Source organism: Solea solea, chromosome 5, assembly GCF_958295425.1.
Source record: "Solea solea chromosome 5, fSolSol10.1, whole genome shotgun sequence".
Taxonomy (NCBI): domain Eukaryota; kingdom Metazoa; phylum Chordata; class Actinopteri; order Pleuronectiformes; family Soleidae; genus Solea; species Solea solea.
This window is the reverse complement of record NC_081138.1, coordinates 8,234,008-8,261,152: the sequence shown is the minus strand read 5'-3', so window position 1 is coordinate 8,261,152 and position 27,145 is coordinate 8,234,008. Positions and strand designations below refer to the sequence as shown.

The window sequence follows — 27,145 nt, the reverse complement described above, 5'->3', positions numbered from 1 at the left end:
CTCATGCAAATTTATACTGTCCTCTTACAATACACTGCTCGGTCCCTTACCCAAAGGACCAGGGGATTTGTGTTTCTGTCAGCAGTTTTTCAGCGGCGTTCAAAGTGACAACTATCTGGGAAAACATTTTAAAAATAGCACTCCCTGGTTTTAATTTAGCACTGTGTGCCTACGGGTTCCAAAATGTCCTGAAGCTGTGTTTTGGTAGCAGAAATGTCAATGTTGTTTTAGCCAGCTAATAATATAATTCAGGTTTAATTACTTTAATTTAAATGTCGAAGAAGTGACTAGGACTGTGAGTATAACTCTGCATGTCTGCACAAGTTTTCCCTGAATGTAGGCAGACAAGCAGCCCATCCCAGCAAATATAGGGTCAAAGGCTGGTTATATCCTAACCAGTCCGTCACAGCACTAATAGAGTCAGACGACAATTTACTTTGCTTTGTAAACACACACAAACCTCGTTTGGTAGGTTTGTGCCACTGACGTGTGGGGAATGAGCAGTTTACAAAGAAACACAGACCCAAGTTCCCGGTTGGAAAAGACTGTCTAATGAAAGGATAAAGCGGCAAACATATCCTATTCTTTTATACATATGCATATACATATATATATATATATATATATATATATATATATATATATATATATATACACATATATGTGTGTATATATATATATATATATATATATACACATACATATATGGTGTACATTTCTATTAGGTCACCCTTTTTAATAGGCTAAAATCAGTTTCCTAGTGCTCCCCTGCTGAGTGTGTGTTTTTTTTTTTTTAATTCTTCAAATCTTTGTGTAGCTTGTTCTTGGCACAGGAGGCATGCACACACAACACTACATGTCAGTACATGCATACGTTGAATAAGTAAATAAGCATTATGTTAAAGCACTTGGAGCTGTATTGCTGCTTGATTATTTGATTATTTGTGTGTGTGTCCATGCCTAATAAAAGCTCAATGTGTTTGCTTTGGATTGAACTGTGTCTGTGAGAAGAGAGGTAAGTTTGTGTTTCAGAGTCAGGTAACTACAGTCCACTGCAGGTCCACACATGCCTCTCACCTGAGCGGTATTACATTTCTCTGTGTGCTTGCACATAAAAACACACATGTCTCTCCCTCTCTTATTGTCAAGATTCAAGATTCAAGATCAACTTTGTCCCTGAGTGCAGTGCCACTGAACAAATTATTTAATTGTGCAAGAGCAGCAACAATTGAGGTGTTTGCATTTGGTTTCCTTGGTGCAATAGTGTATTTAAAATTTGATTAAAAATAGTTTTAGAGGTTGAATGTTATTCTTGATTAATTTCTGCCTTCTCAGAGAAACCCAGTGAGTCAGCTCAATTTTTTTTAAAGATTTCTAAAATATTTAAGTTCTCATATTTGTTATGACAGCTGGTCTAATACACATGTTAAGTACTGTATGTGTATGCGTAAGTGTATGTGTGTCACCATAAACCCCCACTCACATGTCCTTGAGTTGCATTATGTGAGTAGGAGGAGAGAATTTACCTGATGCTTGGAGCACTTCCTCGTCTGGCCAGTCTCACCAGGTAAGGGGGAAGTGTTGCTAGACCTTGTGTACCTGCTGCTACTGGAAGGATACCGGCTCACTCGGGAGGAACGGTTAGAACTCTTTTCTAATATGTCTTTATTTTCACACTTATTGACTCTCTTTTCAACCATGTATTGAGTTCTGAGCGGAAGTCCTGGGCTTATTTGCCGTTATGGACAGGACAGCACAGTGAGATGAGGTGGGGGTGGGGGATCAAACCGGCGGCGCAGCAGGACGCCTAACTCGATAGGGCGTCACCATTACCAGCTTCATATGTGTCACCGTGACTGTTGGACTCGGCGCAGTCAGCCGCTTTCGGCCAAGTATGGCATCAGCTGCCGGTGTGCTGCTGACAGCAGGTTTTCTTGATGTGCACAGAGAAGCGGAAAGAGGAATCATTCTTTCTTCCAACTCGCGCCTGGCGCGCGCGTGGGCGGCACCTGCTGTCGTAGTGATTCTGCGTTCATGTTGTATTTGCACAAAAGAACAAGGCAGTGTAATTTTTACGTATTTTTGTCAGTAATCACGGAACACTCTCCGCTCTCACTGAAACGTTTGTCTCAAAATACAGTAACCCTTTGTACATGATTGTTGTAAGTTAGAGGCACATGTGGTCAGGGCTCTAAACTCATAATGACGTCATGAAATACATGTGCAATACATTTGTTTTCTGTATGATTTATCAGTTTCATAGTCAAAATCACTGAATTTGGACATTTCCTGTTCAAATACAGGGGAGAAATGCAAGGAATGACCAGCCTCAACTCAACTCGGCACTGTCCCTCGATGCGTGCTTGTTGCTGTGTCTCTGTTTGTCGGCAATATAATGTTTGCAGACACGATTATTATACACCCTGACTTTCCACAGTCTGGCTATTATCTGTAATGAATGTGTCTGTACATAGTGTTGCTGATTGGACATAAAACCACAGTGAAAAGGCACAAGGTGAAGTACACAGTACCTTGGCCAATGTTGGGCATCTGACTATAAAAAAGTAGTTAGTTATAGTTACAAATTACTTCTCCCAAAAGGTAATTGCATTGGTAACTAGGGGGTTGGAGTGGCTCAGTGGTTAAGACCGCCTGTGCTTAAGACCCTGTGTACAAAGACTTCATGGTCGCAAGTTCAACTCCATCCCTGGCAGGTTGTACTCAATTCCCTTCTAAGTTGCTTTGGATAAAATAGTCTGCTAAATGACATGTAATGTAACTCAGTTACCACATTGTAAAAGTTATTAGTTACTCAGTAACTGACCTTATTTTTTATGTTCTATAACACTATTACATTCTATAACCAGTGGCGGAGCTAGACTTTTATCTTTGGGGTGGCCGGGGGGCAAGGCTATTTCAGGGGGTCCACAGACTATGACAATGAATTTGTTTCTCGACCAATGAATTGCAATCTGAGTTTCTTAATGTTAAAATGTACATACTAAGCACACAGATTTGTGTGTATAATGTGCAGTTTATTAACAATGTACAAAATGTAAAACACAACTTGGCAACAATTTTTCAATAATGACGTAATTTTTACAAAAATGCTCTCTCTCTGGTACACACTCACACACAGTTAAACACTCACACAGTTACACACTCACACACAGTCACACACTCACACAGTTACTCTCACTCAGGGATACTCTCACACACACACACACACACTGGACCCAGCTGGCTCCGGGTCTGGCTCTTCTGGCTCATCTTCGTCAGAATCAGAGGCCTCTGTGTCCTCCTTCGATGGAACTACATTGTATAAAAATATTAATATTAGAAATGCAACCACCATTGAAAAAACAACTCATATCAGTAACCAACATTCAAATATCTAAAACTTAACTTAAAATTACTGAACTGAGCATGTGATTGTGACTACGACTGCTTGTGTAGATGCTCTGACCTGGTGATGATGGGCTGTGTTGTGCCTCACATTCTCTCTCCTGACTAGTCCCAGGATGAACACTGCAAGGACTGCTGATCTCAGAGCTGAGTTCTGTCTGCCTCATCTTTGCCTGACTTGCTTCTCTTTAAGAAGAATAGTATATAATGATCTGAAAAATGGACAAACACTTAGAATTTTATTTTACAACAGACAGTACAGCTCAACATAATGCACCTATTAAAATATAGCTGCATCTTATGTGCAGATGTTTTACTGTAACAGTATTTAATCAGTATGTTATTCATTTTAACTATGTATATAATGTGAAACTGTTGAAAGGACATTAAACCATAAAAACTATATGTAAAGCATACATATATAGCATATATTATTCAAGCTGTTAGATCAATGTCCTTCATGAACAAACTGACGCGATCGATTAGAGTCAGACATGACGCTCTTTTCGGAGCTGCGAGAGAGACACACAAACACAGGGGGAGAGAGTGTTGCCTCTCTCTGGGACAGTATGACATTTCAAACTAGTTTTGACGTTCACAAAAGTTTATAAAGACCTGATTCACGTGTCTCACTTGCTGTAGAGAAGACGTGTACCGTGTCAATAAAACGAGGTTACCCTGCTCCCCCGCAGGTGCATTTAGGCGACACTATTTAGTTTTTTTGTCAAGATTGTTTCTGCAGCTGCACACAAGAGCATATTCCGAACTCCCGGTAGTTACTGGAGTAAGCTATGTTTAGTCCAATGAAAGCTCTCAGCCCTCCCCTCGCTCCTCGGCCGACCACTCCCCTTCCCTCCCCAGGTTATCACATTTTGAGTTCGACCGGAGTTGAAGTGAGTGTGACGGAAGTCGATAAAACGCGCAAAGGGGACGCATCGAAACTTAGAGAGAGAGAGAGAGAGAGAGAGAGAGAGAGAGAGAGAGAGAGACCCTTATAGCCTTTGTTTTCAAATGCTATGAGTAGACTTGGTGTCCAAATTGCAGTGTAATTTTAGATTGCCATAAAGTTTGCAGTTATTATTGTCATGTAATATTAGTAAACTAAATTAGTTCGTTAGTAGTACTAAATAGTAGACTAAAGTAATTGTCAAATTATTTAAAATATAGTAATATTCACATTTAAGAGGCTGAATATTCAGCCTCTTAAATGTGAATATTTTCTGTTTCATTTGACAAAAAAAAGGTGGACACTGATTGACATTTTTCAACATTTTAACTACATTTTATGGCCAAAATAATACTCACTTAATGAGAAAATAATCGACATATTAATCATTATAAAAATAAAGAGCAGCTATATTTCATTAAACACTTAAAAGAAAGACTCTGTGTGTAAAATCCCATTAAACGGAGCACGTACTCACACAGACAAAGGCGACGTGTCTCAGCACAGAATAGATCATGTCACGAGGCAGAATTAATGATAGCTGAAGTAGCTTGACTGTTTCTTGTTGTGCGTGTGCGTGTGTGTGTGTGTGAGAGAAGAAGCGTTAGATACCCAAGTGTCCGGTGTTTCTATGCAACAGAGGCAGCGACGCTCTTCGCTCTCACGCAGGAATACATAGCCGTGGCTCCGTAGATCTGCCACACTGAAGGAACTGTGCGCCTTTTTTAACCCAATGGAGCGACACGGGGATGGAGGTGAGGCGGCTGGCAACTCACAGCAGCAGGGGAGTGCGCGGGAGCCTGGTAAGAGCGCTTCGTTCTTGCGCCGATGCCTCTCTCCATGTTGTCAGGAATGCAGGAATGTGATGATGATGTTGATGATGCACCGATGCGTAGCGTAGTGAGAACATACATCAACGCGTGGGTTTCCCTCTGTCCTCATATTTGCTATGTTGGATTTAAGTGACGTGTAACTGAAGAATTGAAGCCAACGCTTTCAATAAAAATGATTGTCACAGGAGGTTGCTGATGGTGATCGTGATCTGCTTTAACAACACAGATGGAGGTTTGTATGGAGTGCAGTTTGTAAAGCAGCACATGCTGAAAATAACGTCAATCCTTTTGTCACGTTTAGCTTTAACCAATGTATGTAAAGAGGTGTCAAAAAGTCACTTTTTAGCACATTTACAACAGTATTTGTTAACTTAAAAATGTATAAAGTAGTTAAATCTTAATATTAAATGTTACACCTAAATGTTAAATCTAAATGCTAAACATAAATCTAACTGTTAAATCTTAATGCTAAATATAAATATAAATGCTAAACATAAATCTAAATGTTAAATCGTAATGCTAAATCTAAATCTAAATGCTACATTCTAAATATTAAAGCTAAATGCTATATATAAATATATATGTTAACTCTAAATCTTTCAGGTGAAAATAATTATTTAGCTAATATGCAAATTCACACTGCCAGTAACAAACACACAGAAGTACCAAAATAAAAGCTCAAGGAGGTCAGCTAGTGTTTGAGTATCTAATGACAGAGATGTCTGAGCCAGATCATTTCAACAGGACAGGCCTGAGGTAACGCTGCTCTGTGCCCGGCACTGTGTGCACCGAGCATCCACAGAAAATGAGTAAATGACTTATTTCTTGCCTCAAATGATCTTAAAATTGCATTCCAGGACACAGAAAAATATTGTTTTCTCTGCTGCTATGTTCTGGCAAAACGCATTCTGGGATACATGGCTTTCCCAAGTGCGCTCAAGTCACCACCCAGTGCATACTTTGTAAAACGGGTTGAGCGAGAACACTTCTGAACATGTTTTTTGCTATTTTAGGTAGTTATTGTCACGATAATGTATGTTTAAGTGTTTATTTCCCACTAAGGTGATTTTAATGTGTTATTTCATTCTATAAACACAGCCTGATCTCCTCAAGCTTTTATTTAGGTACTTCCGGTAACCGACAGTGTGAATTTGCATATTAGCTTAATATTTTGTTTCACCCGAAAGATGTAGATTTATATTCAGCATTTAGATTTAACATTTAGCTTTATATTTAGCATTTGCCGTGCTGAGGCGAGTCGAGCCGGTGAAAACACGCCAAAACATTCACATTCAGACACACAAAGCAGCACTCTCAAGACAAGTGAGACAGAAACATTCACATTCAGACAGAGAATGTGTTTGAGAGCCCAGCTCGTAGCACATCTCCTGTGTCCCCCTTCAAACATGAGTTAATATGAAGATTAGTTGGTTAAAAGATTAGGTATCTGTTTTTATTCAAAAAAATAGATACATACTGTACATGTGCATTTAATTAATTGAGTCTGAGCATAGACCTCCTTAAAGTGTAAACAGTAGATATTATATTAGAATCATCAATACCCCATCAGAAAGTTGATCTGGTGAACAAGTTAAAAGGTAAATGGGCTGCAGTTACTTTACTATAATCCTAACAAGTGTCCAATATGTAGTAAACTATGAATCACATTCATTAGCTCACATATTTTACAACACTTTGTCACACATACACACCAGTAGCACATCAGTGGTAACTTGGTATTCTATCTGGACCAGGGCACATAAATTGGAGGCAGGAATCAAACACCAACCTTCTAATAATCCATATTTGCCAAAATATTATTTCTACCTGATAAATCAAAGGCTATGTTTTGTAGTGTTGAGGGAAATGTCTGGCTTTTTAGGTGGTAAATACTTCAATATGTTGGAAAGATAGTCAATGGTGGGCTATATCAGGATACAATAGCTCCAAGGAGGTAAGAACAAGTAATAATAACTTTTAAAATACAACTTTTTCAGACTTCCTGAAAAAGCAAGAACCACCTAATTTCTGCAGCTGATGGTAGTGTAAATAATACATTTTATTTCATCACACCCTAAGAGTAACAGCAACATTGCCAACAGTGTTATCTTCTCCAGATTTCTGTCTAGATTTTGCTCTAATGATCTTGGTCATTAGTTAATTCTATGATGATTTTACACCTGTGGAAATAAATATGCCCATTATTACTTCAGCAACAAATTGATATTACATTACATTACATGAATTTTGTATAAATAATATAAAATTATAGCCCTTCAGGGACAGATTTCAGACAGGTAGACTATATTTACACTGAAAACACATTGTGTTGCCAAAGTAAATTCCAGATTCTGGTGCCAGCTGTCTATAGGTGGACATGATCTGCCAACACATTTGGCAGACAATATCAGTTGTAGGATGGTGCTTGATTAAATACTGTATAACCTTAAAACACATAGATATTTGGTGAATGAAGAAAATGTGGATTTACCTGAGCTATGTAGTACATAAGAAGGCTGGTGTACTGTACAAAGTTAAACATACCATTGGTTCCCTCATGGTTTACTGTACATCAGCAAAGCATCAAAAGCACTAAGTGACTTCTTGTCAAAAGAGTGATACACGTGATATATTTTGGGGAATTCAGCTTTTATTTGAAGAGACAGCTTGAAATGGGGAGAAAGTGGAGTAGACATGCAGGACTGCATTCACACATATGTGGTAGGGGCTATAACGGACATGTTGCTCATTCACTTTGATTGGGGAAGGCACAGCACTGCCTTGCAGAACTGCAATTACTGTGTTAGTACGACTTAACATGTTTTGAAATTGCACCCCTACTGTTCTGGGTGGGTGATAATGGCAAAAAATAATTTCTCTTTTTTTATTTGACCATATTGATATTTAGCCGATATCCTTTAAAGATATGATTTTAATTGTTATTGTATTTTACTTTAGCATTCAAGTATAAGTAGTACAGACATGCTAATTAATTAATTAATTAGTTAATGCTGGGTTGTATGACCAAAAAATGAATATCACGGCATTTTCAAATCATCAAGGGTGTCATGGTATACAGTGGTATTTTTTATGCATGAGCATGAATGAGTCCTCCAGTGAGAGAGAGAGGTGCAGTTGAATGTGTTTATATGTGTGTACTTGAGGGATGCAAATGTGTGTGTGTGCATACGTGCTCAAGTGGTCGAGCAAGAGAATGGTACTTGGGCTCTTTTCTCTACTTGGAACCGGAGTGGGAGAACTAATTCGGCAGCCAGCAAGTGTGGCCATCTTCACCATGGAAGCATTTAAAAAACACAGATATTTTTGTCTGCTTTTCAGGTGGTTGATGCAACATATTTTACAACTCTCTGTCGGCTGTGTGCTCTCTGTCCGCTGGTGGGAATTTGTGTCTGGGGCGGAATTCCGCCGTGTTGGATACAGAGAGCAGATGAGAATTGTAAACGTGTGACCATGTAGAGACAGAAATGACATGCCGTTGTGTAAAAAAGGTGAATTCATACATAACACAATGAACAATACAACATAAGGCTATTTAGTTTGTTTAATGAAAGGATAAGGTATAGACCTGTTTATAGGAAAGGTTAACTGGAATGACGTCTGTTGTGATCTGTATAGAAAATAAAATTCTATAAAATTATCTTGACCTTGACCTATTATAATGGTAGGCGAAAGACTGTATATACGGCACTTTTCTTCTGAATGATACAACAAGAGTTTGCTGAGTGTACCTTTCAGGTTTACCAGGTTTTTCTTGAGATGTGGTTGTGGCTGGGAAAGTGTTCACAAGTCTATGGTGTCTTTCCACCGGCACTACTTGCCTCGGCGAGGCAAGACACGGCACGATTAGGTTGCATCTCCACTACAAAAAAGTACCTACTTAACGTGGGCGGAATCATCACTACACGGCTGCGTGAAACTGCGGTGACTTCATTTTATACACCAAATATGCACACACGAGTGACTAGTGACTTTCACCAGACTTCTGTAGTTGCTGGAGATTAACCCATGGTTTTAGGATCGTTAAGATCCACGTTTTAACTGATCTACAGTTCGGTGCTGTTCAGCTTGATTTGTGTCCCTAACCCTAACGTCTTTTCCTGTGACAGCACTCTGGCCAGTCAGTGGTCGGCAGTCTGACCAATCATCGCATAGTACCTACTCAGCACACTTTTGGAACCTCACTGGAGAAGGTACTAAAAATGGTACCTGGTACCAGGTACTATGCTAGTGGAAACGCTACTTGCGCTACTCTCTCTCACTGTGCCATGGTGTGGCAAGGCGAGGCGAGTAGAGCTGGTGGAAATATGCCACTAGTAGTCATGTGACGCTGAATCCTGCTTTGCAGTGCTCACTGCTGCAGTGAGGGGGACTTCTGCTGCAAACTTTCTGCGAATGTGTTGAGTGTACGAGCATGTTTCATTAGCTTTTGCAAAGTAATTTACATATTTAATAATTTAAATTTGCACATCGGTAAAACAAACATTTTAATACTATTGCAAACAATATATCTATATTGCCCACCTCTACTTACTGCATATCCCAGGCCTTCTTTGCTATTTCCTACCGTTTACCGTCTGCCATCAATTTGAACTGCAAGGATGCCAATTTACCCCATCTCCAATTTTTTTTCTCTCAGTATTGATTAATAGTTAAGATTTGAAGTCCTGCTTCACCTTAAGAATACCACAATGACTTCTTAGTTTGGGAACTTTGTTCCAGTAGGAGAAAGGCAGAGGCTCAAGGGCCCATTTTATTATAATGGCTGCATCACAATGCCTTTGCTACATGCAGACTTGGAAGAAATGTAGAAACATCTCAAAAACTTCATCCGACATTTAAAAACAGGAATAACACACTGGATTAACTGCAGCTATCTCTGTTCCTCTCTCAGGGTTTCCTCCTCTGGCCTTTGAGCTATCAGATTGCCTGTCACAAGAGGAAGCCACCATGATGAGGAGGAATGACCACTACTGGCCAGTTCCTGGTGAGGAGAAGAATTCGGACATGGACTATGTGAAAACCAAGCCCAGCGAGTCCATAGTAAGACATTCCACCCATGTTAAGCATGATTGATAATTCTCCCAAACTGTTTGATGTTGATGGTCAGATGATATTGTATGTACCCCAGCACACAATGTCAACTATTGGGAAATCTGTATCTGACCATTGCTGTGAGTGCTGCTTGGTTATGGATTTTTTTGTTTTATTGCAAACAGTACATGGTTTTGCACATTTTTCCTGGGAACAGTATACACGTATTACTACTAAAATATCAGTAACAATACTGTTCGCTCCTTCAGACTTTTGTAAACATTACTTTTTTGTCATTGCTGGTTACAAATCTAACATCCTCCACAAAAGAATGCAGCTGCAAGCTTTTCATTCAGCCTGTAACCTTTATGGATCATGAATTATGGACCTTTATGCAAAAGCTATTCTACTGGTTTCGTGTCGTCCCAAAAGTGATAACCTGCTAAACACTGGTTGCTGGAAACACAGAGCCTCTTGTAGCTGTAGCTACACAGCTATAGCTTATAGTGTATAGTGTCTATCTGAACTTCAGACTTTAAAGTGATAATTTAGGTTGATTGACTGCACTAACCATACCCCCTGGTGAAAACCTGCCTGAGACATGGAGGCTTGCAGCTAGTGAAAAAGTAGCTGCCAATGTGGACAGAAAAGCAGATTTTAGGCATGACACAAAATACTTACTAAATCTAATGAAATCTAGGTGTCCTCCTCCAGTGCCAGTAATTATGTTAATTGGTTTGTTGTGCTATATGAGGAGGTCATGATGTAAGGTTAGGATCTCATTCAGGCTCTACCTATAACTGCCCAGTCTTGTTGTGAACTGTGTTACAGGTATTACTTATCATTTTGCATTTCATCTCATTATGCTGGTGAATTTACTTGAATATGGAAATGGTAGTGAGTGGGCTTTAATTGCTGTAAAACTCAGGTAATTTCTGTAAGAAACAGACCAATGATTCACTGTTAAAGGAGACATATTATACCCTATTTCTCCAAGTTAAAATGTCTTCTGCTTACAGATTTTATATAACTTTTTTCCTTTATCATTTTTGACAGTTTTGCATTTGTATAATGAGTTTCAGGGGAACAGGAATTAATTATTCAGTGGCATGACACAGTGCTTCACCATTTGGATGGATTTGAGAAGTTGTCCTTTACAGTCAATTGTGTTTCACTTACTTCAGTTTGCTTTTTAAGAACTTCCACACCACTAAGAGGGTCAATGATACGGGTAGTTCATGGCCACGAAACATGAAAGAATATGGTGATCTTCCACAAAAAAATTAAACATATTACAGAATATGGTCTAAAGACTGTATAAACCTATTTTTTATGTGATAAACACAGCTCAAATAACAACTACATTAATTACTACATATCAATCTCTACGGCACCTTTCCAACAAAGCCATAAACTGTTATTTTGAACACCAATAGTGATATAAAAGTAATTTTGTACATGGGAAAATACAAATGGCACAGATGGTGCCAATATGTGCCAAATGACACCCTGTCTGTACTTTCTGTACTAAAACCTCTCAAATTTTGTTTTTCTTATCAGTAGTAATAGTATTCTTGATTTTAATTCAATTCAATTCAATTTGTATAGCACCAGATCTCAAAAAACATTGTTTATTCAAACAATAAATAGCACTGAATGTCTATGCTCAGTTTCAGATTGGGTAGGATAGGTTTTGCATGTGCAAACTGCATTTAGAATTGGAACCAACATGAAAACCAGAGAGCTGTTTATGGGTGAAAAACTGTGAAACACGGTGGAGGTAATGTCATGGTTTTGGCTAGCATAGGCTTTGTCTGGGATGGGCTAATTAATCTTCATTGATGATGTAACACATAGCAGCAGCAGAATGAATTCAGAAGTCTACAGGAAGGTAGTCAGTTTGGTTGCATAAAAATGCAACCAAACTGACTCCAAACATTACATTACGTTACATGTCATTTAGCAGATGCTTTTATCCAAAGCGACTTACAATAAGTGCATTTAAACATTTGGGTACAAGTAAGAGCTAGAAGTAAGTAAGAGCTTCAAGTAAGCCAAACTATGAAGTGCTAGTCATACATGCGACGTATAAGCAAGTTTTTTTTTTTGTTTTTTTTGTCGCAGTCGTTTTAGTCAAGGTAGAGTCGGAAGAAATTTGTTTTTAGTCAGCGGCGGAAGATGTGGAGGCTTTCTGCTGTCTGGATGTTGATGGGGAGCTCGTTCCACCATTTGGGAGCTAGGACAGTGAACAGTCTCGAGTTCTGCGAATGCCTCTGCGATCCTCTCAGTGAGGGGGCAGCAAGCCGCCGATGCAGAGCGGAGTGGGCAGGCTGGGGTGTAGGTTTTGATCATGTCCTGGATGTAGGCTGGACCGGATCCGTTTGTAGCATGGAACGCAAGCACTAGAGTCTTGAAGCGGATGCGAGCAGCTACAGGAAGCCAGTGAAGGGAGCGGAGGAGCGGTGTAGTGTAGGAGAGTTTTGGTAAGTTGAAGACCAGTCGAGCTGCTGCATTCTGGATGAGTTACAGAGGTCGTATGGCACACACAGGGAGACCAGCCAGGAGGGAGTTGCAGTAGTCAAAGCGTGAGATGACAAGAGCCTGGACCAGAACCTGTGCCGCCTTCTGGGTTAGAAGAGGCCGTATCCTTCTGATGTTGTGCAACATGTATCTGCAAGATCGAGCTGTTGGCAGTGAGGGAGAGATGGTCATCAAGTGTCACACCCAGGTTCCTTGCGGTATGAGAAGGACACATGAGTGTGAAAGACAAACACACAGGAGTTCATCAGGGGCAAGAAGTGGAAGGTTTTAGACTGGCCAAGACAATCTCCACACTTAAACCCTATAGAGCATGCATTTTAACTGCTAAAGAGGAGACTGAAGGGAGTAAACCCCCAAAACAAACAACAACTGAGGCTGCAGTGAAAGCCTGGAAGAGCATCACAGCAGAAGAATGCAAACATTTGGTAATGTCAGTGGGACACAGGTTTGATGCAGTTATTATTGAAATCAAATGATTTGCAACTTAATATTAAGTCATATTCACCTTTTTCAGTCTATCCATACTATCCAATACTTTTGCTCACATGAAACAGGGTGGGTTCAAACAAAAGGTTCTATCATCTATGTTGTGTATCAGATCCAGATGTAAATACCTGTAAGTAAAAGCTGAAAATAAAGAAATTGGCCTCACTGTTCCAGTGCTATAGGAGGGTACTGTACATTATCTCAAGGAACTGCACATATACAACGTTATCGAGAGCAGAGAAACCCAACAATTCACAGAATGAGCAAGCAATAGGCGGAAGAAATCTCTGACAGAACCAGACTCAGAGATGTGCAGCCATCTGCCTCGACCGGTTGGGGTGAAAGGAAAAATGAGGGACAGAGTAGAGGAGGGGGACAGAAAGGGGGGAAAGAAAGGTCAAGACGGAGGTGAGGTAGAGACAGAAGAAAGAGACCAAGAGCAGATATACAACAATTGTATCAAGATATACTGTAAGTTCAGACAAGACAGTTGAACTACAATGTCATTTATACAAGCAGCATAATAATAATAATGATAGGAATTCCCCCAGCAGTCTAGGTCTATAGCAGCCTAACTAGTGAACTGAGCCAGCTCTAACTATAAGCTTTGTCAAAAAGGAAGGAAGGCTTTAAGTCTAACTTTAAATACAGAGAGAGTGTCCGCCTCCCGAGCTGTAACTGGTAGCTGGTTCCACAGGAGAGGACCCTGGTAACTGAAGGCTCTGCCTCCCATTCTGCTCTTACGGACTCTGGGAACCACAAGTAAGCCTGCATTTTGGGACCAAAGTGATCTGTTAGTATGACATGGTAAAACTAGTTCTTTCAAGGTATGAAAGGGCCTGCTTTGTATGTGAGGAAGAGGATTTTAAATGGAATTCTAAACTGTACGGGGAACCAGTGTAGAGAAGCTAACACTGGAGTGATATGGTCTCTCTTTCTATTTCCTGTAAGAACTTGTGCTGCAGCATTATGAATTAACTGAAAGGTTTTAACAGACTTGTTGGAAGATCCATGGTTTTTTGTTTGTGGGCGGGCCTTAGGAAGCTGCCTGCTGATTGGCTGGAGTATTGGAGTGACAGCTCAATGGACCAGAAGTCATCACAAGCTCAGGGTTGCTGTCCGTCTGGAAACCGTTCCCCATCAACATACGACAATCAGCAGTCGGCTTCCTAAGGCTCGCCCGCAAACAAAAAACAACGGCGCAAAGAACAAACCAGGGATAGGGCTGGGCGATATGGACTTAAAGTCATATCTCGATATTTTTTAGCTGAATGGCTGACAAACATGACTAATAAAATTAAAATTGTATCTGTGAAAATTAATGCTTAATTGGGTTTGAACAATTATTTCACATAGATATTTAACACAGCTTGTTGATATGATAATTAAATAATGTCTTATATTTTATTATCAATATTGACTGCTTCGGGCTTCCATATGTCCAAAAGTGACTGACAGTAATGGAAAATAAGTCAAAACTCTAGAGTGTGAACCAGCTAGTTCCCACCTCCTCAGCACAAGCTGAACGATAAATCTAACACACCAAGAGAGGCGGGACTTAAGGCAGAACAGCCAATCATCAGCCAGTCACAATCAAAGCCGGTGTCATGTTTGAGGCAACAACAGGAGAGGGAGGGGGAGAGGAGGCAGCCGCAGCAAGCGCAGAAACGGAGCGGCCAAAGAATCGGAGCGACTGTCGTGAGGTGTTTATGCAAAACTGAGGAAAAACTGCAGAAAAGGTGTGGGTGTTTAACCCTCTCACCGGGAAAAGTGTGGGTGTTAAAACACCCACCTCCCCCACGGTTAGGGTTAGGGGGGGGGACACACACAGGTCCCTCTGTGTGTGTGTGTAGGGACGCAGGAAGAGGGAGAGGAGGTGCAAACTTGTTGCTCATGTATTGTCATTTTAACGCAAAATGAACTATAGCGATACAAGCGATATTGTCCCGTGTTATATCTCGTTTTGAAATATATTGATATATTAAAATATCGAGATATCGCCCAGCCCTAACCAGGGACAAACAAATCACAGAGCACAAAGAATAAGTGAGGGAGTGCAAAAACAAATCAGGGAGCGCAAAGAACAAGCATATTTTCAAACAATCAAATACATTATTTTTCAATGATTAAATTGATTTTTTTTTTTTGCTTCTTAAAGTGTTGTTTGAAAATAAGAGGTGTTTGATTAGTGAAAAGTGTTGTTTGAAAATAAGTGTTGTTTGAAAATATTCACACAAATCTAATTCCATAGGTTAAGGAGTCCAGTATAATTAAACAAGCTTGAATCATCACAGCGATATGACATCTGTATGTCAAATGCTTTGTAACAGAACAGCTCTTTAACATCAACCACATGAGTTCCCTCAGTTGTACACACTACTTTGAATGCATTAAAATGCTCAACAAGACATAGTATTGTTTGTAGTGCAAAAGTAACCAACAGTAAAATCTCATCTTTAAAGGAGTCATATTATACCCTATTTCCCCAAGTTAAAATAGTTCCCTGGTGTCCTAATGAACATGTCTGTGACATGCTTTGGTCAAAATACCATAAGGATGAAGCACCATAGCAGTTCAATAACCCTGCCAAAACCGCCCCTTTCAAAACGCTCGGTTTTGTGCATGGTCCCTTTATATGCAAATGAGACACAGGCAAACACACACCCACTTCTTCCAGGGGGTTTCTGATTTGTCCTTTTTACAGCGCTTACTCGCTCAGCTCCCCTGTTCCCTCCGCTCCATTCCTCTCCCCCTCCCTCCACTAGTTCTCTGACAATATCAACATGGCAGCGTGCGTGGAAAACAGCGAGAGTACCGTCAGGATCAAGCCGAACACTGCCGAACTGTAAATCAGTTAAAAACACTTAGGGACAGCACCGCTGATTGCCACCGCTGATCGCCAGCGGCGACCGCCAAGCTGCATAAACTGCCACTGCCATGTGACTGTATCAGACTGAGTCTGTGCTCCGGAGACCTCCGACACAAGGATCAAGTCGAACTGTAAATCAGTTAAAAACACTTAGGGACAGCACCGCTGATCGCCACCACTGATCGCCACCGGCGAGTGGCGAGCTGCATAAACTGCTGCTGTATGTGACTGTATCAGACTGAGTCTGTGCTCCGGTCATGGAGGACGTACTGAACAAATATTTTTAATTAGGACGTGTCAGAATGGTCAGTTATGAGCTCCATGTGACCTTTTCTTAAAAATGTGTGTGTTTGTACGTCAGTGAAATACGGTCGCTAAATACTAAATACGGCGACCGCTGGCCGCAGTCTGATGCGAAGTGGTGCGAACACACAAACATACGTTTGCTGACTTTATCCGGCACATTAGCTTCATATATAAAATCCTCTGAGGCTGAAAGTTTGTGTAAAACACTGTGCTCCACTGTGCAGCCACGAACAGCACACTTGTCCCTCCGCGTTGACATAATACCGCTCTTCCTCCCTCTCCTGCACTCTCGCATTTTATAGGGACAAGGTGGAGCTAAGGTGGAGCTCTCGAAGTAAACTTACTGGTGGGTGGTAACATTCGTGCGGAAATGCGCATGCTGCTGCCATAAGCGCATCGACATCGAGTGTTTTATCGCCTATACTTACACTAAGGGGGACCACGAAAACATGACTGAGTATTCTTTTACCACACTTTAGCGACTGGTAGGGCCTCCAGAGTCCCAAATATAAGTATTGAAATGGTTAAAAAGTTGATTTTGCATAATATGTCCCCTTTAACAACAACGTCCTGGATTATGTGAAAACGGGCATCTCACATTGGACTTTAAGACAAACAACTAAACCTGCATAATACATATTTCCATGGTGTTTGGCCCATCTAACTTTTAAAACCTCTATGTTAATTGGTAGGGGTGGGCGGATCGATCCAAATATCGATAGTATCGATACCAAGGTGAGTATTGGTATCGGATCGATACTAGCGTGATGAGGTTTTTTTTTTATTTTTGTTGTAGTTTCTCTTCTAGAAGTTCAGCATATCACTCAGATTTCATCACAGAGTTTGTGTGAGCGCAGTGTCTCTCTCAGTCCTCATGCACAGCGCTCATCTCCACCTCTCAGTCCGCTCACTCAGGTCCACTAGGCCCCTCCCCCGCTGCCTGCCAGTCAGAGCAGAGACGGACTGGTGAGATGGCGGAGAGGAAGAGGAGTGCTGTGTGGAGCTATTTTACAGTGTCAGACAGAGAAACTGCTAGCTGTGACATATGCAGTAAAGCTATACGATCCTGTGGTAACACTACAAACCTGTACAAGCCCTTCAAAGCTGTACACCTAAACATAAATGCTGAGCTGCAAAGCAAATGGAGGGAGGAGGAGGGAGGAGGAGGGAGCTCCCCAAACCAGACCCCCTGGCACAGAGACCGACGTCACTGACAGGGGCCTCAACAATATCCAGGTAGCAATTTCTAGAAGTGAAAGTTATTTCCAGCATTAATTAATGTTGTTTTAAGTGTAATTGGTGGTCAGAGATGTAATTTAGCAGAGAGATTAAACTATTTTCATATATTCAGTCAATTGAAATACATCTTAATTGTTTTACTGGAACTCAAAAATATACACTTATATTAAGATTTCCAGCCTCCCTCAAATCTGAAGTATGAATATGGCAGAAAAAGTACAAAATCATTCAATGATAAAGGCATTTTCAAGTAAAAAGTATCGGTATCAGGCAATACTGGCCCTGTAATACCAAAATTTGCAGTATTGCCCACCCCTATTAATTGGAGTCTCAGCTATCCCAGAAATTTTAGACAAAATGTCTTATCTGAACAAGGTCTGGGGATCAACTTTAGGTGCTTTATCAGGGAATTAGCATTTGCCTGAGGGTTTTTGCAAACAAAGCATAACATTTAAGTCTCAACTCAATGCAGCATTCGAGCACTCAACTCTGCAACTCTGGGATTGACCTTAGTGGTAGCAACATCAATTTCATAAATGGGGGTTTGCAAGAAGTTGATCCAGGTTGTATGATGTGCTGAAGACAAAATGAGCTTTGAAAAGCTCATCAAAACAGGCAAGAAAGTCTGGTCAATTACAAGGGATGGCATGTTTGCCAATCACAATGAAGTACTTAGGAATCACACCCCTCTGGGCTCCCATAGCAAGCAGGTAGGGTTGAAGGCTTTCTGTGATGCTGTCCAGATGCCCCTCGATGCTGGTCCGAGTCTGTGACACGAGAACTTCATTAGTCTTTTCATTAAAATGTGTCTTGGTTTGCAGGTTCGCAAAAAAAAATGATAGTGATTTCACCAAGATATGACCACAATCTTTAAAAATGTTTAGTAGGATTAGGTATGGGGACAAATCAGTGACCTTTCTTCAAATTTACTTGAACTGTAACCCAGTGCCAGCCCTGAGGCAAGATTTTAGCTGGCGCCCCCTTGCATCGCAGCAGTCAATTTCACAATCAACTTTCATACAATCACACAGAAACTGCATGTGTGTATTCAAGATTTTATTTCTTTGAGTAAAAAATATCACACCAAATAAAAACTAAAGAAAGAAACAAGTGATAAAATTAAAAATACAAAATAAATAAGGCAAACATATTAAGCCGAACACTGCACACGAAAACAAGTGACATAAAATGAATTAGAAGAAGAGATGGCCAGTCAGCAGGGTCTATAGGTGCAGCCTTTAGTCCTGATGCTGTGTCACTGGGCTGTGCAGAGGTAGACGGGACAGCAGCACGTGATGCTGTGTCACTGGTGGTGGTACTGAAATATTTTAAAAGTGCATCTTAAGAGAGAAGAGAAGTATATGTGACGACTGCATGTTACATTTAAAAAAAAAAACAGATGCTTGGTGTGCTATACATGAGACTAATATAGACTAATAATTAAAATGTGATGAGAATCATTCAACTTTATTGTCATTGCAATGCAATTCAGTCTAACCAGAGTGCAAAAACCAGTAAAGTGCAGTGAAATGAATATATATGTATATATAGCCTATGAATGATATGGGAAAGCTATGGTATGAAATATTAACAGTAATACACTTTAACTGCACTTTAACACTGATGTAAACTTTAACAAACATAAACTGTGACACATAAAACCAAAGGCTTACAACCACCCTATTACAAAGGGGATGGACAACTAAACGCATTTTAACTGACATACAAGCAGGAAAGACACCTGTAAAATAACACCTGAACAGGCCTAATGTTAAGTTTCCAAACGTCCCTGATGAATTTAAGGTGGAGTAACATTAACACACGTCGACTCAGCTATTTATTGATTATTAAACAATGTTGTCCAAAGTAAGCTAACAAGCTAACACTCTGCTCCAACAACGGTAACTACGATGCATTAAACTATTAATTTCATGCACTTCATCACATTGACATTACTGTACCTCTATCTTTTTCACGTTTTTCTTCCTCTTCTTTCTTTCTTTTCCTTCCTTGGGCGCCGGATGGCTTCAGTCTTTTGGACATAATTCTGAGACAGTGTCATTAATCTTTTTCTTCGTCTCTGGGTCACGGTCCGGTCAGATTCAGGCAGCTGGCCTCTTGACCCCGCCCCCCTCACAAAGGGCAGGTACAGAGCAACGGCTCGTTGCACCCAGAAAAAAGGCTTCTGCAAAACTTTCAAGGCAAGGAAGTTGAAGATGCACATACCATTCCTGCTATGTCTAGGAATCTTTGAAATGCTGTGAATATTTCAGAAGATTTCACTGGGTGAACCATCTTTTGGTGATAGGTGAAAGTCTGCTTCATCTTCTCCTTGACAATTGCTTCATCGGCTGTATGCTTCATCAGTGCAATGGCCTCGCAACACAGGTTTTCTGTCGTTAGCCAGTTTTCCTCTCTGAGGGGGTCTCTCTCAGCCTTTGGACCACATGTAACAGTGGTGGGACATTTACAGATTACTGGATTTGTCTGCTTTAGTATATGACATTACATTGTGTACTTCAGGGTTTCTGCAGGTTTTAGAACATTCAATTTCATACTAGGGAAGTATGCCAAGCAGCAGAAAGCTGAAGTTGCTACGTCAGAAGTAGACGAATGGATCCAACAGTGTGTGTGGCTTCTTTGCTTGACATGTGAGGTAAAGCCCAATGTTTGCCAAAGAAGCCTGGACACTGATGTGGACTAGGCCAGACTCTGCCTCACTCAGCCACAAAGCTTGACTTTGTTTGGTGAGGAAAAGAAGGCTAGGTCCCCCTCTCCACCTACAAGCACTTCAACCCTTCCTTCTTCTTTTCTTTCCCAGGGGAACTCATTTCCCAGGGTAACGTGCACAACTTGTACATCTCTGTGGCTTCTTGAGTCAGGCTCCAAATCTGCCCGACATGTTCAAGCATGTTTGCTAAAGGCTCACCTTAAGCAAACCTCTGTGGACAAAATCTTGTAGTCTCAGCATCATGGGCTACACATCACGTGCGAAGTGAGGTTGACCTTGGTGCACCCCATCCACATCTGTGTTTTCAACACAGATTCTTTGCACATCGGTGAGGATCTTCTCAGTGGCTTCTTTGCTTGTGACTGCTGACCAAGTCACATTTTAACTCAGGTAACTCTACCTTAGCCCTTGGTCCAGCTAGCATTTTGTTAAATTGCGAATAACAAAGTGGCTGCTGCCAAGAAATCAGCTGCTCCTCACCGTTTCAAGCTTCTTGCTCAGAGCCTGTTCCTGGCCCTGAAGTTTTTGTTTGTTTGTCAACTATTTATTTTTCTTTGAACCCATAAGCTGTTTTCCACATCCAAAAGGGGGGACCAGGCTCCAGCAACCAGTGCCGGAGCTCTCTCCCACCCCAAGGAATGGAAAAAGCAGTTTTTTTACCTTACCCCTCACAAGGTTGCGTGCCTCAACCTTTTCAGCACATACCAACCATTTATAAGAACCAGGTCAATAATTCTGTTAGGTTGTTTAGGAGTAACCTCCACTCAACATCTTTGCATTGTCATAAGGACTCTGTCAGAGGATCTGAGAAGATTTAAACTTTTGTGTAGAGTTAGGACTCTTGTGCAGGACTTAAACAGAGAAGTCAGCTCGCCCGTCAGTAACTTAAAGTAGCAGTAAAACCCTCCTTATTTAGTCCCACTTGACCTGGTCTTCAGGTTTTCAGGGTGGTGCCCTGATCTTGCATTAATATATATTTAATTAATTTTTCGAAATATTTAATGAAAATATTAAATATTATAAATATTATAATATTAAATATTAAATATTAAAAAAATATTAAATAAATAAATATACAGTGCTGTGCAGAAGTCTTAGGCCACCATTAGATTTGTTGTTTTAGCAATGCTATAACAACAATAGAGAATAATTATTTCTATTTCACTTTACTGGAACACATCCAGAAAATATGTATGCAGTTTTTTCAAAAATCAAAATCGCAGAATTTGACAAACAGAAAAAACAACAGAGCTGGTGGTGCCTGAAACTTTTGTACAGAACTGTATATATTTAATGTTTTATTTTTATCAAACAAATCATTTCCACTATTGTTGATCCCCAACACTAGATGTACTAATTCTGACTGGGCTGAACTGCACAGTTTGCATCAATATGTTTAGGTTTGTGAGGTGTGTGATCAATACTATTTATTTCTAAAAACACATTTGTGAGAGTGAAACTTCATAATCCAATACATTTAAAGACTTTAAGACAACTGCAGAAACCCTGCTCCTAAGATATAAGAATCAAGGCCTGGACAGTCAGAAAGGAAGGCCAAACATGCAGTTGTCATCAGATGATAAGTAGGATTCAAATGCTTAAAAAACACAATTAATAAGAGTGACTAAAACAGTAAGACTGAAAAAAACATTTGCTTACGCAGTAGTTTACATATATACATATCATGAGTGGAATCCAAAATTGGAGCACTACTGTAACAGAAGGGGTGGTGCAGAAGAGCAGAGAAACCAAGATCATTTCAAAATATAAAAAATGAGAAAGAAGAAACTCACCATCAGGATTTGGGTCTTGGGGTAAACAAATCTCCAGCACACCAAGGTCTTGTTTTTTTTACAAGAAACTCGAACACCTCGTCAACTTCAGTCTTTCAATCATCGTAGACTTTTAAGTCCAGAGTTGGGATGTCAAATTTGATAACTAAAGACAAAAGACAATTGCACAAGCTTACTAACTAATTAGATGTGTATTGTTATAGACATTATAGTGGTAACTATCGGGGAAAAATTTCTTATGATGGCATTTTAGGGCCATTTCCCACAATTTTGTCTTTTTATAATTCAAATTGCCCTCCTATTTCATTGGGTTTGCCCTAGTTAACCTTTTTTTTTATTTTAATTTCATTTCATTTCATTACATTTCATTTAATTGTGCACAAAGACATTGCACTATTTTAGTGCTATGGTAGCGGCTTAATGGTCAAGAACCAATCTAGGTCCTGAGGCTAGACTAGTTGAAAACTACTGCCATAGGTTATTGTGCAAAATTAGTGAAATTTTTCACTCACCACAGTCCAAAAACGATTTGAAGGCTGCTCCTCATAAGAAATGTACTTCTGATGATCTTGGTGCTTCACTCGTACAGCCTGCATCCTGGATGACAAGACATACAAAGAAAATATATTTCAATTACATTATCAAAAGTATATACAGCAATTTAGTAGTTTAAAAAATAACAAGTTAAAATACACTACAACAATTAATTAACGTTAATTAATAACTTAAAAGTTCTGAATTTTCATTTTCTGTGCAACTCACACATCAGTGCCTAAAGCAGACAGTAGCTTAATTAAATCCTGGTCAAAGAAATAACTGTATCAGGGGCGGCTGGCATCCTTAAGCCACATGAAAAAAGAGAGAAAAAAGTTTATTTTGCTGGTCTAAGTCTTAATATTATTGTCCAATCAGCAGCCTGAATATCGCTGTGACATTCAGCAGCCTGAGTGTCACTTTCCAAAAAAACAAAAAAAAAACAGTAGCCCCGCCCCCTTGGGTCAATATTTTGATCAATATTCGATTTACTATAGAGATTGTGACACCCCTTAACTATTAGATTGTGGAAATGAGATAACTACTGCAATGGATAATTTAGAATACGCTTTTGGGTTATTTCTTGACCTAAAATGCATTTGATACTGTTGATCACCATTTGTTACTGATAATATTTAATTAGCAAGAAACTGACAACATGCGTAGCTTTGGAGAGAAGCCTTAGGAAAGGGGCTTGGACCTTTGAATTTAAAATTTAGCCTGCTCGAACAGTTTTTGCAGTTCTTCAACCCTACCTTTAAATCAACCATCACTATACACCATGTGCCGCTCCTTGATACTCCCATGCTTGACCTACTGTGTGGAAATACGGGGGAATGCATACAAAACAAACACAGATCCCATCTTCATCCTGTGAAAAAGAGCCATTTGGGCTGCACATAAAACTTCTTACAGAGTACAAATCCAGTCTTTAACCAATCAAAAAGTTCAAGGATCTGGTTGACTACAAAAATATTAAAAGTCACGTACAGCACCATGCGCCAAACTCAAGGCCCCTGGACCACCTTTGTACATGTCTTTCCTCTTGACTCTGGGACCTCCAGTCCTTACTTGAATCTTCCTGTACACTATTCCAACCACTTGGTTGTAGCATTCCTGCATGCCTTCCCAGCCAGCATCTTACACCCTGTTATGATGTGCTGCACTGTCTCGGGGGCATCTTTACACAAGCTACACCTAGGTTCCTTTGTGGTTGCTTACTCACTAAGAACAAACAATAAAACAATAAAATACTGTAGAAAGTAGAAATACAACACAAACTAGTACCGCAAGCGTTTCTGAACGGGTTCGTGCTCGAGGGCTTGCAAGTCTCCGTGTGCCCACGTTGCCACGCGAGTCCTCTAGCTCATCTCCCGTTCATTCACTGCTTGCGGTACTAATTATTTCTAGTCCTAGTTATTTTCAGCGTCATCCCTGCGCAGATTTAGAGGGCACTTCCTGTTTAAACAGTACAGTTTTTGCATAGACGCCTTCAGCTATAGTCCATCATCAATCATAGCAAGTTTTGTTCAGATCGGACCTTCCATCACAAAGTTATAAGAGTTTCGTTCTCTGCTGCGAAAAATAGCAATTTTCGCCAACTTTGCCGGCCCCGTTCTTGTGCGATCGATGGACAAGTCGATGGACAAGTCGATCTTCAACTTGTCCAAGTGACCTCACCGAGTTTGAAGGCGAAAGCACAAAAGCCTTAGGAAAAGTTTGTTCATATACCAAATGTCATATTGTCTGCCGTAACCAGGGGGCACTGTTTTCCAAATTGAATATTTTCATATAGACGTCTTCAGGGCTGGACTATCATCGATCCTAGCAAGTTTGGTTCAGCTCAGACCAGGATTTGAAAAGTTGTAGCAGTTGGTTTTTTTGTCCCAAGAATCTGACTTTGCATTGTTGCCATGGCAACACAGTTTTTCATTTTTTGACTGCATTCCCCAAACCACTATTATACGTCATTTTTCACCAGTTCTGATGCGGCTGCAAAAATTGGTGAGTTTTGGTGTATGTTCAGGGCCTCAAAAACGCGATTTATTTGGAGGAATAAGAAGAAGAAGAAGAAGAAGAATATCTCCTTCAGTTTCAATAGGGTTCTACACACCTTGTGCTCAAACCCTAATAATTTTAAAATGAACTCTAAAATGCACGGGCAGCTAGTGGAGTGAGGCTATAATAGGTGTTACGTGCTCGAGTTAAAAGATGTGCTGCAGTGTTTTGGATGAGCTGGAGATGTGAGAGGGACATCTGACTGACTCCAAGATAAAGTGCGTTACAGTAATCTAGGCGAGACTTAATAAATGCATGAATTACAGTCTCACAGTGCTGTGCTGAAAGAAAATGTTTTACCTTTGTCAACTTTCTTAAAGGGGACATATTATGCAAAATCAACTTTTTAACCATTTTAATACTTATATTTGGGACTCTGGGGGCCCTACCAGTCACCAAAGTGTGGAAAAAGAATACTCCGTCATGTTTTCGTGGTTCCCCTAAGTGTAAGTATAGGCGATAAAACACTCGATGTTGAATTCCCTGCGCTTATGACGTCAGAATGCGCATTTCACCGCGAATGTTACCGCCCCACCAGTAAGTTTACTTCGAGAGCTCCACCTTAGCTCCACCTTGTCCCTGCGAGAGTGCAGGCGAGGGAGGAAGAGCGGTATTATGTCAACGCAGAGGGACAAGTGTGCTGTTGGTGGCTGCACAGTGGAGCACAGTGTTTTACACAAACTTCCACAGAGGATTTGATATATGAAGCTAATGTGGCGGATAAAGTCAGGGGACGTATTTCACTGACGTACAAACACACACACGTTGTTAAAGGCGACATAGAATGCTTGTATCACACATATATGTTAGTTATGGAGGTCTACTTACATATATTAACTTGTTTTCATGATTAAAAACCTCCTAATCGCTGCAAACGAGCCGATCAAAATATCTCCTCACTGACGCTCTCGTCAGCCGCGCTGTTTCAGACCAAACAGTTGCTGTGATTGGCCAGTCAACGAGAGCTTTCCTACTGTCCTGTGATTGGCCAGGTACCTGGAAGTGACGTAATAGATAGGCCAGCGCTCAGATACACAGCTCCCCCTCTGGCACGGTGGATGCTCTGCATCTCAGCAGCTACAACGAGACTAGTTCTTCTTCTTCTTCTGCGGTTGAATGTACGCAACCGGATGTGCCCGGACTAGTGCCCGCACCGGGAGGCGCTACGGTGGTGAGGATTTCTGATGACGACATCAAATTAAGGAAGTGTCGATCCGCTTCGCAGAGCCCAGGAAAACAATACAACACTATTTTCTCAGCAGTGGCTGAACTGTTTGTTCTGAAACTTTAGGGTTTCATAAACGAGGTAATGACGCAGATACACACAAAAACGCAGCGTTAATTGGAGCTTCCGGTCTATGTCACCTTCAAGAAAAGGTCACATAGAGCTCATAACTAACCATTCTGACACGTCCTAATTAAAAATATTTGTTCAGTACGTCCTCCATGACCGGAGCACAGACTCAGTCTGATACAATCACATATACAGCGGCGAGCGGCCGTTTATGCAGCTCGCCGCTGGCGATCAGCGGTGCTGCACTCTCTGTGCAGAGGTGCTGCACTCTCTGTGAAAATCAGCTGATCGCCACCGGCGAGCCGCCTAAACGGCCTCTGTATGCGACTGATCGCCAGCTCCGGTGCAGACCGGTGACTATGCTCCGGAGACCTCGCCACCGCGGCACCGCTGATCGCCACCGCGGCACCGCTGATCGCCACCGCGGCACCGCTGATCGCCAGCGGCGAGCCGCCTAAACGGCCGCTGTATGCGTTTAGGCAGCTCGCCGCTCGCCGCTGGCGATCAGCGGTGCCGCGGTGACGAGGTCTCCGGAGCATAGTCACCGGTCTGATACAGTAACATACAGCGCCAGCTTATGCAGCTCGCCGCGCGCCGCTGGCGATCAGTGGTGCTGTTCCTAAGTGTTTTTAACTGATTAACAGTTTGTCAGTGTTCGGCTTGATCCTTATGTAGAACGTCTCTTCCTGTGACGGCACTCTGGCTGTTTTCTGCGCACGCTGCCATGTTGATATTGTCAGAGAACTAGTGGAGGGAGGGGGAGACGAATAGAGCTGTAAAGCGCTGTAACGAGGACAAATCAGAAACCCCCTGGAAGAAGTGGGTGTGTGTTTGCCTGTGTCTCATTTGCATGTAAAGGGACCATGCACGAAAACCGAGCGTTCTGAAAGGGGCGGGCTTAGCAGGGTTATTGAACTGCTATGATGCTTCATCCTTATGGTATTTTGACCAAGGCATGTCACTGACATGTTCATTAGGACACCAGGGAACTATTTTAATGGGGGAAATAGGGTATAATATGTCCCCTTTAAGTGAAAAAAGCTGGACTTCACTACGGG

General features: G+C 41.0%; 1 protein-coding gene across 3 annotated transcripts in view; it reads left to right on the top strand.

Annotated features, from left to right (window-relative positions):
• The first annotated feature begins 1,538 nt into the window (after positions 1-1,538).
• The window catches only part of ano1a (anoctamin 1, calcium activated chloride channel a), a 104,468-nt gene continuing 78,861 nt past the window's right edge, over positions 1,539-27,145 (top strand). For 2 of the 3 annotated variants that reach the window (XM_058629388.1, XM_058629387.1), the window contains exons 1-2: positions 4,718-5,154; positions 10,097-10,245. In XM_058629388.1, coding sequence (XP_058485371.1) covers positions 5,085-5,154; positions 10,097-10,245 — 219 coding nt within the window. In that variant the 5' untranslated portion in view covers positions 4,718-5,084. Of the gene's footprint in view, positions 1,641-4,717; positions 5,155-10,096; positions 10,246-27,145 lie in introns of those variants that run through there. The other variant, XM_058629389.1, reaches the window with a different exon arrangement.